Source organism: Stegastes partitus, unplaced genomic scaffold (genome assembly GCF_000690725.1).
Source record: "Stegastes partitus isolate 25-593 unplaced genomic scaffold, Stegastes_partitus-1.0.2 Scaffold60, whole genome shotgun sequence".
NCBI classification, from domain to species: Eukaryota; Metazoa; Chordata; class Actinopteri; family Pomacentridae; genus Stegastes; species Stegastes partitus.
The window spans coordinates 94,056-112,946 of record NW_007577791.1 but is presented as its reverse complement, the minus strand read 5'-3'; the positions used below and the strand labels follow the sequence as shown (position 1 = coordinate 112,946).

At 42.9% G+C, this 18,891-nt stretch overlaps 1 protein-coding gene across 1 annotated transcript in view; it reads left to right on the top strand.

The window, feature by feature from the left end:
• Positions 1-16,325, top strand: part of pdhx (pyruvate dehydrogenase complex component X) — a 29,771-nt gene extending 13,446 nt beyond the window's left edge. Inside the window, exons 6-11 of the mRNA XM_008275856.1 lie at positions 5,048-5,216; positions 5,801-5,948; positions 7,994-8,052; positions 9,321-9,479; positions 14,431-14,495; positions 15,402-16,325. Coding sequence (XP_008274078.1) covers positions 5,048-5,216; positions 5,801-5,948; positions 7,994-8,052; positions 9,321-9,479; positions 14,431-14,495; positions 15,402-15,657 — 856 coding nt within the window. The 3' untranslated portion in view covers positions 15,658-16,325. The remainder of the gene's footprint in view (positions 1-5,047; positions 5,217-5,800; positions 5,949-7,993; positions 8,053-9,320; positions 9,480-14,430; positions 14,496-15,401) is intronic.
• Positions 16,326-18,891: the final 2,566 nt, after the last annotated feature.

Genomic DNA, 18,891 nt, shown 5'->3' with positions numbered 1-18,891 from the left:
AAGAAGTTTTAAAACCTTTTTATTTTGCACCTCCTGTTTTATAGCTGTTGTCTGTTTGTACTCCAGGTGAAGTGCGAGTGCTCCCACACTAACCTCGGATAATAGACAATGCTTTTATTGACTAAACTGTCTGTTGCTGCTTCATAAGATGAAGATCCACGCAGATCGATTTAACAGATCAAGAACTAGTCTCGCTTTTTGCCAACGCCGTGGTTCATTTGTTTACACAAGAAGTGATGCGTCAGCAGCGGGTGCTTGTTTAGCTGGTAATCGGCCACCATGACGCTGCCTTAGCGGTGCAGTGTTTCTGAAGGAAAGAGGAGAGCACATCATGACCTCGGTGTGGGCAGTGTCAACAAAAACGTGGGAGAGGCTAGTAGGTCAAGATCTTCGGTGTTTCAATACAGATAAGTGGTGAATTCACACGACAGAAAGCTGTGAACACACACTCACACACACACACACACCTCTAATGGCTACCTGCCGTCAGCGGGGACCTGATTGAATGCTCTCGTTACCCACCTAACACCCTGCTGGGGAATCTCATTAAGTAACTTCTGTCGCCATAGCAACCCAGTCTCTAGGACCCACTGGTGACCATAGAAACGCAGACCATATGCTTTCGGGGGGGTTGCTCTATGAAGTTTCTTAAAACCAAACGCGATAGAGACTGATCGTTCCGGCGGATTCAGTGACGTCTTTCCTCCTTAATTTGTACCTTGTTGTAAATGTAACTGTATTGAGAGCACCGCCATGATTTATATGTTTAAAAAGCACCCTTCCTTATCAGTGTCATTATCAACTGCTGCAAGCGTGCCTCATATTCCCACTGATGTCTCCGATTTATCACAGAGTGTTTTACTCAGTAGTCCGTCGCTACGCGCGAACCCCTTGACTGCGACAGAAAATTACAAATCAAAACTCAACTTCCAAAATTGCTTTAATAGCAAGCAGGGAACAATTTTCGAGGCGAGACACTTTCGAATATTTATATTTGCGCCGTCTTTCGTGCAAAGCGGTAATTAATTATCTAGGTTCGTAAACACGAGCATGCTGTGTTCTTTAAAGGCATCGACGTGATGTCTCGGTTTTGAAGTTTAAATTGTTTAATTAGTAATGCAGTTTTAATTATATCCCTATGATTTGACAGGGTTGCTCAGATACCTCTCTTTAAACCCTCTGTTGGACTTAAGATTTGCATGAATGGTTTGCCAGCCAATTCACTTAGAGACACTTAAGCTGCCTAATTAACTCAGAAAGTCTTCAGAAAGAAAGGCTGATGGTGAAAGAAAACCGAGGAAGGTTCCACAGGAGGCAAGGGACTCCGGATTCAAAGAGGTTAAAGGGAAAAAAAACATGCTGTCTCCTTACTAAAAGGCCTTTCCTTACTGAATGATGTCCTGTTCAAGCAGTTTGCAGACCAGAAAAAGGATGAGTGTTTTTACGGCACTGCCTAGCTCTGAAATAGAAGGTCCAGGTTGTTCTTTCTCGTGAGGATTTTGTCTTTCCTTTTTAAAGGTGTATTTTGTGGTGCGAACTGTACATGGATGGACACTGACAGCTAGAATTAAGGATCTCCTTGGAGAGCATTTACAAATCACTAATATTTCAGGACGTACCGCAGGACAAAGCATAAGTAGGACTATTTTTTTTAGAATTTCCAAAATTCGAATAAAAATGGGCATGGCAACGGTAAATGTAACAGACCATTTATACCAACTAGACAGTTTAGACTGAACTTCTTCTCAGAAACCAGAACTCCTCGTCAGAATAGCTTCACATGGGCTTAGCTCCTTCATGTAGGGGGGGCAAAAGCAGAACTAATTCCCGTTCCTTTGTCCTTTGGCACATCAGATAAGCCTGAAACCAGGGCAAGGTACCCCTCCCATTCAGTAAGGCCCCTCTATCTTGGGCATGAATAACGGAGGTCACGCAACCCAAGGATGAGATCATTGCGTGTTACATAATCACCAGCAGGGTTTCAAAACAAACAGAACACAAAGAAATGCAAATACATATTTCTGCCTTCCTCCTATTATCTTTTAACGTCATAAATAGCACGGCGATGCTAATGTTCTCAGTGATTTTTTACCTCAGGCCATACCTCTGGTGTTTGTTCCTATTTTTCTAGAGGCAGCAGGAACAGTACAGCGGACAGGTTTACTACTGTTGATATGTAGCAGATGATTCCTCATTTTGTCTGAACAGATAGCACTTTGTTTTGCTTTTTATTGTCACAGTGTATGTGTATATTCTGAACCCTTCTAGTTTCACTGCTTAAGCATGAACATCAGTTCAAACTGCAACAAGGAATCCCTTTTAAACTGCCAGTTCGTACTAAAACTACAAAAACGTTGCCTCTGTGCTGTGATAATGCATTTGAGATAGCTTTAATTTGATTGCACATCTTCTAAATATCAATTTGCTGCTAGATCACTGTTGTTCTTTGACACTGAATGAGTTGTAATATTTTTTGCTTCTTATTACTTGGCAGTTTAGCACTGTGATTGCAAAAGGGGTTAAATAGTAATGGAAGCTGGCCCTTTTTTTCCTCCCTTCATTAATGACACGATTGACCTTGACCAACAAAGGTATTCTTTAAGAGTGAGAGGCTCGCTTGTACCCTGGGCCTCTGGCATGTAAGGCATGAGAGCTTCAGCTTAAGCTTTACTTATAATCAGAATATACAGTAACCTGCTCTGAGACCATACAATGCTATCTTATCATTCTCTTAGCTAATACCATGCACTGTGTTTTAAAAGGAAAAGGGTAGTTAGACGAACTTGTTTATGCTTTATAGCAGCATGTGAACATCTTTTTATAGGTCTTATGTTGTTTCAAAACTTCTTGTTGCAACACTTGCCTGTAAAATTACACCACTTTTTGTGGGAACTTCATCAAGGGTAAACTTAAAATTATGACACATTTGTATGTTGTTTATGTTTGTTTTTCTATGCAAATGCACCCTAAGTGTACTTAATCTGAATGTGTGGTGCTTCTCTAGCGTCACTGCTTACCTCTTCACTTAATGGTATTAGAAAACGAAGGGACTACAGCATCGTTTTCTGTTACACTGAACTCATTTTCAACAGGAAAAGCTGCTTTAAATTGGCCCCAAAGTAAAGATTGGTCATGCATTTTTTTTTTAAACACCCACCCATTCAGCGAGGTTGTTTTTTAGCACTACAACACCCTTTCTCTCATCTCAGCCTGTCCTAGGTGGCAGCACAAGACAAAGTATTCATGTGTGTCTGTTGGTTTATGTGTGTGTGTGTGAGTGCAGCCTTGTTCCCTTTTTAATATTCTAGTCACCTTCCCCTAGTCTTTCAGAAGCTCCTTTGCCTTGGCTGTCAGTAGGGGTGTAAATGGTCGGTTTGAAACCACTTGCCAGGCGGCTACACAAAAGGTATCTGTGGTGTCATCGTGAAGTGGGCCCTCTGCTTCCATTCATTTCATAACACAAACATTTTTTTTTCACTTCGTACGAGGGATATTCCTAATACCTTGCGATGGTGGAACCGGTATCAGCGTGTATCAATGAACACTCAGTGTGATTCTTTCAGGTTAACTGGGGGATTTCCAAGTTGCCTCAGTCTTTCCACAAACAAATACCCCTATCAGTGAGAGAAAGGGAGGAGCCAGTGTGCTAGAGGGAATTTAAAAAAAAGAAGAGGCAGCTCACAGAGGCACAAGGAGAACATAGCTGTGGGGCCCAGACGGTTTCTAGCTGCACAAGAAGGTCAGAGGCAGCTGGTCCAGACAAAAGAGTGGATGCATGTGGGTAGGTGGACCCACTGAGGCGGAACCACAGAGCTACAAGCAGGCGCACCTGATACCTGCCCCTCCCAGCTCTTTTGCTGCTAAGACCAAAATTAATAGGAGGGGGGAAAAAAAGAACAAATCCAGGGCAGATTTCCTCCATCATTCCCCTCCCTCTTTACCTTCCTCTTTCCCCTCCACGCAGCAGCCTGTCACATTCTCCACAGCCTTAATGAAACAGTGCCCTATTACAGAGAAATGTCCCCTATCATATCCAACAAGGCAGCGTTCAATAATTGATATCATTCCAATTAAAGAATAATGATTTTGAATTTTCACTGTCCGTCGGACGTAATGTCTCAAGTTAGATGTGAGATAATCTGCGAATGGGAAGGGTGCAACTTCACACGAGGTGTCAGGAAATAATTAGCCTGCTATATTTTATTGTAGGAGAGAAGTGGAAGCTGTCCGTGGCTCACCATGCCGGTGGGGAGGATAATGAAGCCAAGGTTTTGAATAAGCTTTTCCCCCGCCGCAGCTGACACCTGATCCTGCCTGGCCTGACGGTGTTTGCGACTAGCATATGATTCCCATGACACCCATACACCGGCGGATAACCGAAAGTTACCTTTCTACACGCCTGACACAAACAAAACCCAGATATAACCAGCTGCTGCACCAGAGTGCTACTTATGAGCCAAGGGGGAGCATGTGGGTGAATAATGCATCATTTTACGGCTCATATTAGCCATTGTTGTTATTTCTCAGTTGTATAGTCATTTATAATGGTCAAAGAAAAGTAATGAAACTGTGGCACATTTCATACCGAAGAAATATTTAGATTTTGTTTATGTAGTGAAAATTAGGCCGTCATTCCAAAAAAAAAAAGGGAAAAATATGATGAAAAGAAATCGTTTCCTAGAGGCATCAAGTAGCATAGCTCTTATGTTTAACGAGCTGGGAATACGCGAGTGTACAAGCACAGTTCAGCGAAAAGTGACTCGAATAAAGTTGACTCAGAAACACGAGTTTATTTCGCAGACTGTGTTGAAAGAGACGGGGAAGTATTTGTTCCCATGTAAATGTTTGATTGAGTGTGCGGTAATCTCTTGTGCACATGTGTTTGCCAGTGAGCCAGTGTTGTGAAATGTTGCACCGTATGTGGCTGTCGTAGGGGTTAAGCTATACTCACAGCTTCTTTGATTTTTATATAGATGTGTTGCTGCCGCTGTCTGTTCCATATTGAATTATTTTTTTGTTTTTGCTTGTTTCTTTTTTACTTCTACAGAGATGCATTGAATCTTCTGAAGACTTCTCCTGCCCCTAAAGCGACGCCAGCCGCGGTTGCACCGGCTGCCCCGAGTCCCGTCCCCGCCCCGGCAGCTACCCCTCCTCCTCCTCCAGGCAGCAGACCCAACATCCCTCCTCTCTCCATACCAGGGAAACCAGGAGCACCGGTGGGCATTCCTCGCAGTCTCCAAAACACATTACGGTTTCTATTTGGGGAGTTAGTGCTAAGAGCCCCCAAGATATCATTCACCCACAAACAACAGCCCATCTTCTAGCTTGTGCCACGTTTGGCCAACAGGCCTTAACTGGATTTTGAGGATTCCATGTAGCTGGTGTTTTGACTGTAAAGGCCTGTAGTGTTGTAGTATATCGCTCAGTTTGTTTTGGTATGTCTGTGGAACACCACAAACGTCACGACCAACCAACTTTGATCTTCATCGAACGTCTGATCTTTATCGCCAACTTTAATCTTTATGAGCCGTTTTATTAGGTTTATTAGCCATATCAAATGTGAAGTATGGTGCATTAACGTCAAAGACTGCATCTACGAATGACTAAACATAAACATTAACTAGTCATGAGCTCACCACCAAGCAATGCATCTTTACATTGTTTACCTCGCCTATTGTTCTGAGTGATGGATGTCACTCATTTTCTTTCCCACCCATCTTTCCTTGTTTCCTCCATCAAAACGCCATTTTCTCCTCATTCAATTATTTACCTCCCCCTTCCTTCTGCTCGTCTTCCTCAGGGAACTTTCACGGAGGTCCCCGCCTCGAACGTCCGCCGCGTGATCGCTCAAAGGCTAACCCAATCGAAGACAACCATCCCCCATGCGTATGCGTCTATCGACTGCGACATGGCCGCCGTCATGCAGCTGCGAAAAGATCTGGGCGAAGGTAAAAGCACAAGACCTCGAAGTGAATGTGTGTGCATTGCATAACTCTTCACATGTGCATGTCAGCATCATGTCCTTAAGTGGAGGTCCGACCGTGTGAAGGCGATTTTTTCCATGAAGATGCTGATTTCAGGCTTTTCACATGACTGCGCCATTCATGCATCCTGTGGAACATGTCCTCCCTGTGTCCTCATCAACGCATGATTGCAGCTTGTTTTTTTTTTCTTATAGAGGGAAATTGATGTTTATAGGCAGTACTTTGCAAATGTTCTACATACTTTAGATGTTTCTGTGCTTATGCATTAGGCAGGGGAAGCCTCACACTGATGCTATGACCCCCAGAGAACCTTGTTGTCAGAATTGTACAGTCAGACTGGGAGTAGCATTGAGACAGCTTGAATCAAAAGAAGAACTGTGGCAACAACGTCCCCATTGTGCTCAGAACAATTGACCTACCAGGAGAAGTCGAGCTGTTTAATGTAATATGTTGACTTTTTTCTCTTCGCTATGCCTCGTGTGAAGTGACTTAATACAGAAGAAAGCATTAATTTCGAAAGCATCCGTGAAGTTTTGCCCAGTACACTTTATATAACTCTTGTTCCTCAGGATTATTGTGTACATGGTACGGGTGGATGAGAGTTCACGTGTTGTCTGGGTTAAAAAGTGGCTATAAATTTATTGCAAATGGTTGAAAGATCTTGGAAACTGCCGCAGCTTCCACTCATTCCTCTACAAAATGAAGCTCTTGATAAGAAACCTTTAGGCAGTCATATACACAAATATTTCTATATTATTATATATTACATTAGACTTGCAGCTAGCTTGAAGTAGCTACAGTTCTACAGTCCAGAAAACAAATCAACAAGCTCGTTGAGTAAAAGAATTTAGTAGAAAAGGAAGAAGTTTCCATTCAAAACTCAGCAATCATTTCTCTGGTCCAAAGAAGATTCTTTTGAGTGTTTTTCCTCTTTTGTTGTGCACTCTGTGATAAAAGACAGTATTCAAGATTCAAGAAAAGTATACATGTGAGAGGGCAAAGACAACACACTCTCAAACCACCTTTTGGCAAACTGCTCTTTTACTTTCTCCGCCTCCTTTCACAGGCTTCCCTAACAACGGTTATTGAGCAAACCACAGCGTCTTGTACAACCGACATGAGAACGTGTGATGTGAAGGGAGGTTTACACCACAACCAGAGAAAAGGGAACATCACTCATATGTCACAACGGTCACTTTCCCGCGTTTTGCTTCGTCACAGCGAACCATTTTTATCATTAACGGCTAGGTTCCCTAAGTCCGTGTTCTCTTTGTGCCATTTGTCATGTCGGGCGTAGCAGGTGTGCTTCTCCTGTTTCCTATTTTTAAAGATTTAGTTCGACACAGTATCACGTAATTGGCTTCGTTTTGCTTTACTTTGCCTGGGTGTCAAACGAACAGTAAATCTCTCCGGGTCCTGTCTCTGTGATGGAGGAAATGGGACGGCCATACCAGACCTATTAGCGAGGTTGTGTGTGTACTGGGGGATTCTCTCTCCGGTTGTTTTCGCGGGCTCTCATTGTTCAGGAGCAGCGCGATTTCACGGTTAGCTCATTAATCATCCCACTCGCAGCATTCATAACTGTCTGGTACTGCACTATTGGACACTGGTAAGAGTTGGCAGCGATGCCAGCTGAAGCCCGCCTGACCCGCTGGTGTCACACATCGGGAGACGAGTGCAGCGAATGCTCATGACTTTTCAAGGTGGGCTGACTCTGATCAGCGGGTCAACGATTTTCTTTCCACCTGATGGCATGTGTAGGGTCATTCATTAGCAAAAGTTTGAACTGTCAGCACTATTATTTTTACTAAATAAATTTTCTCCACAATATTGTTTTTTTTGTCGCCCTGTACTTGCCTTTGGCCCTGCATAAGCTTTTAGGACCATCGCTTTACAGCTGCCCATCCATCTTCTTACTTAAATTATTGTAATGAGCAGAAATCACAGATGTGGACTCCTATAAGAACTTGAATAAAGCTTACAGGACGTTTTTTTCCTTGTCTTTTCAGAACAAATCAAAGTGTCTGTTAATGACTTCATCATCAAGGCAGCTGCTGTCACACTTAAAGTAAGTATTGACCAGAATCCCTTCATTTTTTGTTGTAATTCTTTCCTTTAATTTTTGTAATTTTTTAGGCTAATTTTTGTTTGTTCATCCCCTAACCCTCTGTACTTTTATAATTTCATGTTTAATTTACTGTTTGCCTACAGGTATCTGACATTTTAGTGCTAAACAAAACAAAACTTGGACGTTGCAAATTGTAAATACCTTCTTTGAAAGCGGTAAAGACATCGATAAAAGGAATTTAAAATAAAATCTGTAAGCACACATACAGTTGTTAGATTTAAGGAATGCATTGAAGCCATTTGAGGTTAAAAGTAGACGCTGTCCTCTGGTAATTCAGTTATTCCAGCCAAGGATGTCTCAGCACCATGTCATAAGAACATCATTTTATATCACTTATTAAGAAAATATTATTTCTGCTTCAATAAATATGTGCCGGCCTTTAGCATTCCCATGTATCAAAGCTCAAAATTCACCGTACAGACGGCAGGAAGACGCGCATGAAAGCCTGGTGTGTGAGGGCGAAGCATCGGCTGAGAAACCTGGCCGGTTGGTTCACGCGTTACAGCGAATGTCAGGAATGTGGAACGTACATGTACATTTCTCACTTAATGCGAGTATAAAATGCCGGTTCTCCCATAGTCCAGACATTATGCTGTACTGTTAATACAACATGACCAAAATACCTCCGTGGATCGACTCTTGCGGCGGACTAAAATGGGAATTCACTTGTGTAACAGCGTAGCATCAGAGATTTGGCAGAAGTGCTGTACTCTTCCCCCGAGCTGACCTAAATACACCAGGAAGTGGTCATTTTAATGTCACCTTAAATGCATGTGTACCACTGTGCTGTTTATGGGTAGATGTCCTTTTTTTATTTGTGGTGTTATGTAATTCAGTAAAGCTGCTTTGCTGTGGAGAAACTAGTATTTTGTTATCGAGGATCCACCACAGCAGAGATCATAGTCATTAGAAATCCCAGGTAGTCAGCGACCAAACTGATTAGTAAGTTTTCCATATTTGCTGAAGCATAATGTTGTTTTTTTCTAATATCATAATTGATTTCTGTGTCTTTAGTTTTTCTACACTCGTGACTGAACAACATCAAACTGAATAAAAGTATCATGTAACCAAATTTGAGAGACTTATGATGTGTCGTACTTTCGGCTTCTCTCTCTTTTTTTCTGTTATTTATCATCGTTAAAGTCAGACAGGACCTGGGATAACCTCTGATGTGTTTGTTTTGTTTTTTGTTTTTTTTTTAATCCTAGGAAATGCCAGAAGTGAACGTGACCTGGTCTGGTGACGGACCCCGTGCGCTGGATTCAGTCCACATCTCAATTGCTGTGGCGACGGACAGAGGCCTTATTACTCCGATCATCAAGGACGCCGCAAACAAAGGAGTCCAGGAGATCTCGGCCAATGCTAAGGTAAAGGTCACAGGGATAAAGAGGACTTAGAGGCAGGAAAACATTTTAAAATAGCCTTATAATAAGCCTTTTTGCTAGAGTCTCTTGAAGCTCTCTTGCAAGGACTGTTTTCTCTGAACGTCTTTGGTGATGGTGGATTCTACATGTCGAGCTGCGGGGGTGTTCCGTGTTTCACTTCAGGTGAAGACACGGAGATTTCTGGTGATTTGTACACGGGAATAGATACGAGAGATGAGACTTGACTGCCGTCCAACTGTATGAGAAAACAACCTCTGTGGGCATCTGTCGAGCTGTGGTTGAATTTTATTTTATTTAAAGTAGTCTTCTTTTAGAAATAGTGCTTCTGTCAACTGTACAGGTTTGTGAATTTGGGATTTAAGCCGTCACCGGTCACAGATGGCACACAAAGCAACGAAGGTCAGCTCTTTCTCCCGCTCATAGTCAACAGCTGGGGACCATCGTTTATTTGCAAGTGTGCTCACCAAATCTGATGCGCATGTACAGATACTCACTCGATAATAGGATACTCTCGTCGTCATTTCACGGAAGCGCACAGAGATCAAATAGATTAGCTTCCTCGAGATGAAGTTAATCGACATAATCTCTTGTCCCTAAATGTTCAGGGTCTGTTTGTGGCTGCCATGTTTCCCAAAGATGCTTCACCAGCTGTGAGTCACAAAACACAGAGGCTTGACTTTTGCCCTGAACATAGACCAGCATTGTCAGACTGGTAGAATGCCTTTTAACCTAATCACACGTGGCTAACATCACATTTCAGTGTTAGCAGCGGTAATAGTAGCAATGAGGTAGCTGCTGACGCCGTAATCGTATTTGCAGCGACAGACTGAACATACGTGTGGTAGCTTTGAGGGAATACACCCAGCACGCCTGAGAGTCTCGGTGAGAGTAGTCGATGGGCGATTTGGAAGGATTGAAAGAGTGGGTGTGTAATTAGGTTTTAGACATGTTATTACTCAGATTCCAGTGTTTATGTCTAAACTGTAACAGCTTAAATCCGTGCGATCAGTTCTTGCGATAGATGCGATTGCTCCAGCCCCAGTGTTGTCTGGGAAGACGCCTCGGCAGATGCTGCTGCAAGCGTTAGCAAAGCTAGCTAAATGACGCCTCGACGCCGATGGAAACGACGCGTCGCGTCAACAAGTGATTGTTTAGGGGCTTAAAACGTTATTCAGATAGATGCAGGTGAAGTCATGCAGAATAATCATGATGTTTTGATGGAAGTCTCTCACTCAGGAACCTTTGTGTCGTCCCTGGTGCTCTCACTGCAGCCACTTTTTTGTTCTGTTGTGGTGTCTCTCTGCCTTTAGTCTGGTCTTCAGCAAGTGAAATGCAACTCAGTTAGATTGACACGGCCACAGTATATTCCACCCCTTCACCCTGGAAAGCTCTTTAATCGCTTCAGCTGCAGGTTTAGGATCGTTGTCCTTCCCAAATGACGAACTGTCACCCGATGTGTTTTGACGGATTTGAATGAATCTGAGCACACACAAAGCTCCGTAATACTCCCGTATTGATCCTGTTGCTTCTGTCGGTAATGAAATCTTCAGTAAATGCCGGCGCGTCAGCTCCGTTGGCAGCTGTTCATGCCTACGCCCAAACAAAACCACGTCTGACAAATGCAGCAGTATGCTTTGGGTCATGTGCTCTACCTTCTTTTTTTTTTTTTCCCTCCCCGCTCCACCCTTTCTTCTTTGTCATCATTTTGAAACAGTTTTCCGGAGAACTGAAATTCTCGTGGTTACAGTCTTCTTTTAACAGCAGTTTGGCCACGACTGTGACCTGCAGTGGAAAAGATGCTATGATGCTTTTTAGTTCGGGTCATTTTCATCCATTTGTTTTGATTTCTTCAGTTCAAATAAAGCGAGATCCGTTAGTGCTTTAGATAGCGAATCATTACAGCTGCTACAAAAGCATAGACACCAACAACGTGGACACATCACTCCTCGCAGGCTTTCCAAACGTTCTTCGCCACCCGCTGATATTCAGTCTGTTTGTGCCGCTGCCTTGAGTTAAATCTACATTTGCCCGTCTTTATTGGCCTCAAATTAAAATCAACATGTGGTTAGAATGAAGCTCGGAGAGGTCGCTGCTGGCTATTGATGTGATGGAGTGGAACATGACTGTTTTTGCACTAAGAGCTCTTATCTCGAATGTGCCCACCATGTCCCGCTGCGTCTCATGATCCTGTGAGTCATTCTCGACTCTCCGTGTTGGTTGTGTCCCCGCATTAACCTTTGAGCGCATTTCCATTACAATAAAGTTCATGTTGTTAAAAAAAAGAACAGACATGGTGGCAAGCGGTTTGAGCCTAGAGAGAGCGAGAAGTTTACATTTTCAGCACGAGCCTTTTTGCATCCGTGTGTTTGGTATATTGTGGAGCCTTTATTTCAGAAAGTAAAGACGTTGATCTTTGATAATACCGCGTATTCGAGTCACACGAGTGAAGGTTGAGTGAACCAGCTGCTTTACAGTAGAAACAACACCATCATCACGCTTTGTTCCTGTCTGACAGCCGCATTGTGTTTCCTCCAAGCTTGTCACTCCGGTTGACGCCACGATAGAACGAGGATCCACGAAACCTGACTGAAGTAATGTGTTTTTCTCACCCAGATGTCTCATCCTTCCCTTCGGGGTGTTGTCAATTCCCTTTTTTCATTTTAGCAATGCACACTCTGATAGTTCCCATTCGTATCGACGCTCGCTGCTGAACGTTTAATCATTTTCTTGAACATGATATCTGAAAATTGATCCCTGTAGCCTTTCACCAGAAGGTCTCAAAGGTGGAGGAAGGAAAAAAAAAAAAAAAAAAACTGCGCCTGAAAAGCTTTTAACTTTTCATGAATTGCTCCGCGTTAAAAGTTTGTCCAAAATATAAGCCTGTTGTGTTTCTCAAGAACTATCTGATGGATATCCACGCCCCGCCCCGAATGAATTATTTTGTTATCAGAAGTGTTAGCATTCAGCTAAAAGCCCCAATGTGCCGAAGAGGTGGGCCGTTCGATACCGAATAATCGATCCAACATTTTCAGCGGAGGTTTCAATCTAAACTCAGGCTAAATGTGTATTTTATCATCGGCGTGGGATACGGTTGGAAATGAATACGCTATTTAGTCGAAAAAGTATCCGACTGAGAGGAGCTACTGAACCCGTGAAGGCGGTTTGAAGAGGACAAGAAAGGTGCTGACAGGGCAGCAGGAAACACAGAGAGGGAGAGCGTACAGTCGTCCTCAAATCTATTCATAACCTCCCATTAAAGAAAAGGCAAAATTTACAATCCTCACTGAAATAACTAGAAACTGAAAAAAGTAATAATAAATAAAAATTTGCTAAATTATAACTTAGTGAAATATGATATTGCTTTGGAACTGTGGTTGAAAAGAATAATTAAAAAATAAATAAATAAAAAATACTGTCCTGGACAAATTGGAGCAGTGTGCTGATGAGCAGTGGGCCAAAAGGGCTGTTCAACAAAATATTAGTTTATGGATCCAATCATGCTTGTTTGCTTGTTGTTGTTTTATGTTTCTGTTGAACCACAATTCAAAAGCAATGCCATGATTTTATTTATTTATTTATTTATTTATTTTTTAATTCTTATTACTTTTGTCAATTTCAGCTTATGTCAGCTGTTTTTTTTTCCTTCTTTAAAGGGAGAGTATGAATGAATCTGACTGTGGTCACGGGAAAAGTGATTCACAGCCGTCATGACTTCACTTTCTTTTTTTAAATTACTGAATTCAATTTTTCCTCTTTAATCTATAAATATGCCAGATAAATGAATAGCTGTAGTTAGTAATGTAAGTAATGAAGTATAAAGATCAGGACTGCAACTTCTGAGTTCAGCTTGGAGTGAGATTTGTGTCCCTGGGCTCGTCTAATATCAGTTCCATGAAATATTTCTCACTTGTGTTATTATTTTAAAAGCCTGTGACGGTGAAATGACACTTTTATTGCCAATAGTCTGTCTGCTTTAATGACACTTGCGTATTCATGTGAAAGGATTTACTCCGTCTCATTTGTTCTGACTGACAGCTGATAGATTATTGACTCTATTGTATATTTATTACGGCATCTATTTATTTAATTTGAATTTGAATACGACATCTATGAAAGAGCAAGACGATGCAACCTGTTGCATTCTCTCCTTTTCTACGGTAGCTTGTGCATTTGAATACATACAGCTTGAACTAAAAAGGAATTATCAGTGCGGTGTTGTTGCGTCACTTTTCCCAAGAACACTCACAAGATGGTTGGGAAATGAAACAGGTGGAGCCGACTTCTCGTTTCTATGTCCCGAACGCATTAAACTTTTGTAAACAGGAAGTGTCAGTTTCGGTATGATATCACGGTTACCAGCCCGGGTTTTGGTAAATGGTCTGCACTTATATAGCGCTTTTATCTGGGGTGCTTTACATTGTGTTTCTCATTCACCCATTCACACACACATTCATACACCAATGACGACAGAGCCATTGGGAGCAGGTTCAGTGTCTTACCCAAGGACGCTTCGACTGTGGAGGGGCGGGGGATCGAACCACCAGCCTTGTGATTGGAGGACAGCCCACTCTACCACCTGAGCCACAGCTACTTTGGAAATAAATGGTATCAGATATGAGCACCAAGCACAGCCTCACAGTACAGCTGAAGACTCTTAGTCCTAATGTAGGTCACTGTTGGCAGCATTTTACTTCTTGGTTGGTTTGTTGAAAGCAAATACAAACCACAATGCTTTCCTGATAAGGTCCACTGTGGGAAATCAGGAACTCTGGTGTGCGTCTCATACGTACGTCAACTTGTTTGGACATTGGCTCGTATCAGTCCTGGCTATTAGCGTAACACGTCACTGCGTGTATTTGTTTATGACCGTATGAATCTTTGACCTTTTCTTCCCTGAAACAAGGCTTAATTGTGACATGTAATGTTTTTTTAGGCGCTGGCCCAGAAGGCTCGAGACGGGAAACTTCTGCCAGAGGAGTATCAGGGAGGCTCATTCAGGTAAGACGTCTTACATCATTTCACGGGTAAAGAAAAATACTTCATTCTTCCTCGTTTCTTTTTTTTTTTCTCTCAATTCAATAAACAGTTTTTTTCTTTCTTTTGTGTGTGTGTGTGTGGGAACAATGGCCTTTTCACATCTAATTCTAATTCTGTCTAACAATTTCCTTTACAACTCAGTAATGAGATAGCCATCATAAATTTCCGCTATCATGACTGAAATCCGGTTTCACAGATAGTCACTATATTATGCATATTCTACATTTCGTGCGGGGCCCGAAACTGAATGTGGTCTTGGGCGACAGGGACTATCAGTTACTGTGCCATCAATTGCAGAAACATGGAAGGGGAGGCTTTTTTAACTCATTAGAATTAATGGTGTCATTTAGGCGTAAATGGGGTTTCTGTGTCAGGCAGGAGCAATGAATTCCTATGGAGATGCGGCCGTCTTTGTCCTCCTGAGGATATATGTGTATATTCTTCTCCTGCTCGTTTTTTTTTTTTTTTTTATAAATCCCCCTGAGCTAGAACTCTCATTAAGGCAAACAACAGACCGCCCCCGGGGTCATTCTTACTTACCATACACAACGTTTAGGGGGAGTTTTTGAGCCCGGTGCTGCTGTATTAATCTTTATCGCTCGGTGTTGTATTTTATAAAATCAGACGTTCACAGACGATCAGATTTAAAGACTTAATTCACCCTCTCATTTTCTGAAGAGCAGTAATGTTCTTTAAGCATCACAGAGTTGGTTTTAGAGCCGACATTATGTCTGCTTAGTTAATTTTTATGCATTTTCTCCCCTGTTGAGCTTGACTAATGGTGTAATATGTGTGCTGTCTCTTCTCTCTTCTCACCCCATTTTTTTTTTTTTCCCACCTCCCTCCTACGTTTCTCCCCGTCGGCAGTATATCTAACCTCGGGATGTTCGGAATCAGCGGCTTCAGCGCCGTCATCAACCCTCCTCAGGCTTGCATCCTGGCCGTCGGGACCTCCAGGGCCGAGCTGCGACTGTGCGAGGAGGACCAGACCCTGCGCACTCAGCAGCTGATGACGGTTACGTTGTCCAGCGATGGACGGCTAGTGGATGACGAATTAGCCTCGCGGTTTCTTGATAAACTCCGTGCCAACCTAGAACAGCCGCAGCGCATGGCCCTGGCCTGAGAGACCGAGGTTTGATCCATGAGAGTGATCCGAATGATAAAGCAACAAACGCCCACATGACAAAGCCTGGGTCGCGAGAATGAGCCCTTAAATAGCTTATTACCATTCATGCCTAGATTAAGGCTTGCAAACTAGCGTTGTACATAATGTAAAGTTAAATTTATGGCGTGCTTCTGACAGATCATCACCAGGCTTTGTGATGGAGGAGCGAAAAAGGACTTCTGTCAGAGCAGTGGAGGATTCTAGCAGTGGTGCCAAATATCACCGAGATAGAAGTAACAAAGTGTGCCCCGTATACTGTAAACTGGGTGGTTGCTTTACCACACTAGTGTTGTGTGTGTGTATATATATAAAAAGTCCTTAATCCAGTTTAAGTTGACTATTTGTCACTCCCAGTAGGTCACACATGCAAATTGTACGATACAACTCCCATGTACATTTGTCAAAGATATTTATTCCCTGAACATGAGCGGCAATTCAGTTTTCAATGAATCAAGTTTTGTTGTAAGAATCTCGCTCATTAATGATTAATTGTTCATGTTAATATGTTTTAACTTATTTAAAATGGACATCACCGAGCATAAGTCCTTCAGTTCCATCTGTATTCAACATAAACTTAGCATTTGGTGTCTTGAGATGCCAATAAAACCCACTGCTCAACCTTCTCATCTTGGTGTGCCTCATTAAAACGTGTTTTCCCCCAATTTTCTTGACACAGCTTCCAGGGAGCCCACCGAGGTGCGAGTGTCTGTTTATGTTTAATTAGAGTCTAAAGAGATTATGTAATAATTATCTCACAGAAGCCAATTAGGATGATTTGCTGGAATGAGTGGACAGGTCAGACTCTGCTGGCAGATGTTTATCTTTGCTGTAAGCGCGGGCAGAGCAGCTGTTTACATATGCGTGCGCACCAGTCAGGTAGAGTTTATCCTAGTTACGCAAAGGCAGAGTCTGATATTGTCTCTGAGAAATCACGGAAGAAGGCACGGAAGCGGGGAAAGGCTGCGATTTCAGACTTTCTTTCGTCTCAAACTTGATTTAACACACTACATATTGCTGCAAGGGCCACTTCTAAAATGAGAGTATGGGAGCAGGAACAGTAATGCAGTTTGACAAGGCAAAAAGCCCACTCTTAGGATACTTCGTGGCTGAATTTATGGCCCTTCTTCTTCGTGCAGCATTAACCAATTTACAAATTGGGTTTTCCACATTTGAATTCAGAAAACAAATCACCCGAGGTGAGCTGTGGATTATGCAGGTATCAGTGGAACAGAGGTACGAGAACCACATTCATTTTTAATGCGATCATGGCCAGGGCAATAGAGAAAAATACTCCCCATCATTTGTATAACTGCCTCTTTTTTTTTCCCCTACCGTCGTGCTTTTGCTGCAACCCTTCCTGCACTTAACAACCACTTTTTAAGTGACTGTGGAGGGAGGACATTTTGTTCTATGGTTGCTGTGGTATCAGATTGAGATTCAGCTGTGAGGAGTGAGACATAGACACAAGCGAGGGTACATAGAGATGGGGGAGGTGGGGGGTGGTACAGGCTATTGGCACAGCCCAGCTGTTTTCTACAGTATGCCCACTGTTCTGTTAGCCATTTGCAGACACACATACACCTTCCCCAGCGCCGGTTACCAAGGCGATAGAAGGTACACTCAAATAAAAAGTGAGGGGAGGACAAAAACGGTGGCCTTTAACATTTCAGCTCGAGGCATAATCACAACACAACACGTGCATAAAAACTTGCTGACGCGCACAAGCAAAATTCTGTCATTATCGTTTGAGATGAGCGTCAGATATCACTGTAAACACTGCTTTTGTAATCACTTCTTCTATTCCGTTTTATTGTAGAAAGTTAGTCACATTTGGCTTATTAACACATTATAGGCCCTATTCCGTCGTCTCTTCTCAACCTCAGTCGAACTAATCCCTTCCTTCATCTCCAGCTATCTCCTCTTCATTGAATATAAATGTGTTATTGCTCCGTGAGCCATGCGCATAATCCCGCCGCTGCGTTGTATGGGTATTTATCCCCGTACACAACTTTACCATCTGCTGGGAAGAGATAGAGCGTCTTCAATCTGAGATCAAGTCACAACTGCTTGAGAAGGTGAAACCAGTGAGAGACCTGCCATCAAAGCATATAAAAAAAATACACAGTAAAATGGCAGGAAGTGAGTACAAATGGGCGTGTATGCAGAAGATATTAGGTATTTTGTGGTTGGGGTTTACGTCATAAATTTCCGATCTGCTTCACCACAAAAATAATTAAATAAACCAACCAGCAGCAGACAGGCAACTGTTACGAACATGCTCAGAGCGAGTGATAAGTGTTGTTCACTTGTCTCATGTTCTTGCACTACCATAATCTTAGTTTGATGTTTGTGTTGGGACAAAGCCCCCCTTGTGTTGCTGGTATGCAGGATCCTTTAGGCCTAGCAATGACGTAGACAGTTCTTGTCAAAGCAATGTAAGTGTTTCTGTTTGACTTTGCTGGTGCGACGCTAAAAAACAAGATGGTGATTCCTTCCTTCTTGCTGCAGCGCATTCTGCTCTCAAGTTTGACAACATGCTGGAGCTGCTAAGTCGAGCAGTTGAACAATGCCTCTCCGAGCATCGGCTCTGTAAATGCAGCAAAACAGATTGTGACATTTTCTTTGGTTTTCCTGTCACAGTCTGACATTTTACTCCTCTGATGGCCACCCGCCAGTCTCCGCCCGGCTATCTTGTTATATGTAACAGCTGGATAAGAGAGCCGCCTGGCAGACAGCATCAGACTTTCTCCCGCCAAGGTTTTGATGAACAGTGCGCGGGGTCTTGAAGATAATGCGGGGGCTCGGGCGGAGCGTGTAGGTCAGACTTATGGACAAACAGCGTGGTGCAGAGTGATGGAGGCAGTTGCCATGGCGACCGAAGAGGACGAGCGTGTTACCGCTGTTGTGCTGATACTTGGATGTCCTTCAGATACACAGTCTCATGAATGTTTTGGTCCAAATAGCAGAAGTGGCACAAATAACTGAAATTCCACGTCTCAGGGTGTTCGGCTGCATGTCCAATAAGGGACCGAGAACTCCACTTGATTGTCAAAAGAGAAAAAAAGAGAAAAACCCACAGGATGGCCATGTGGTGCAGTCTCCCAGTCCGCACCCCACCCTTTCCCCAATCCACTATCCATCCCCTCCCAGCGCTCCTGGCCTATATCAAAGCTTTGAACTACTTATGTATTA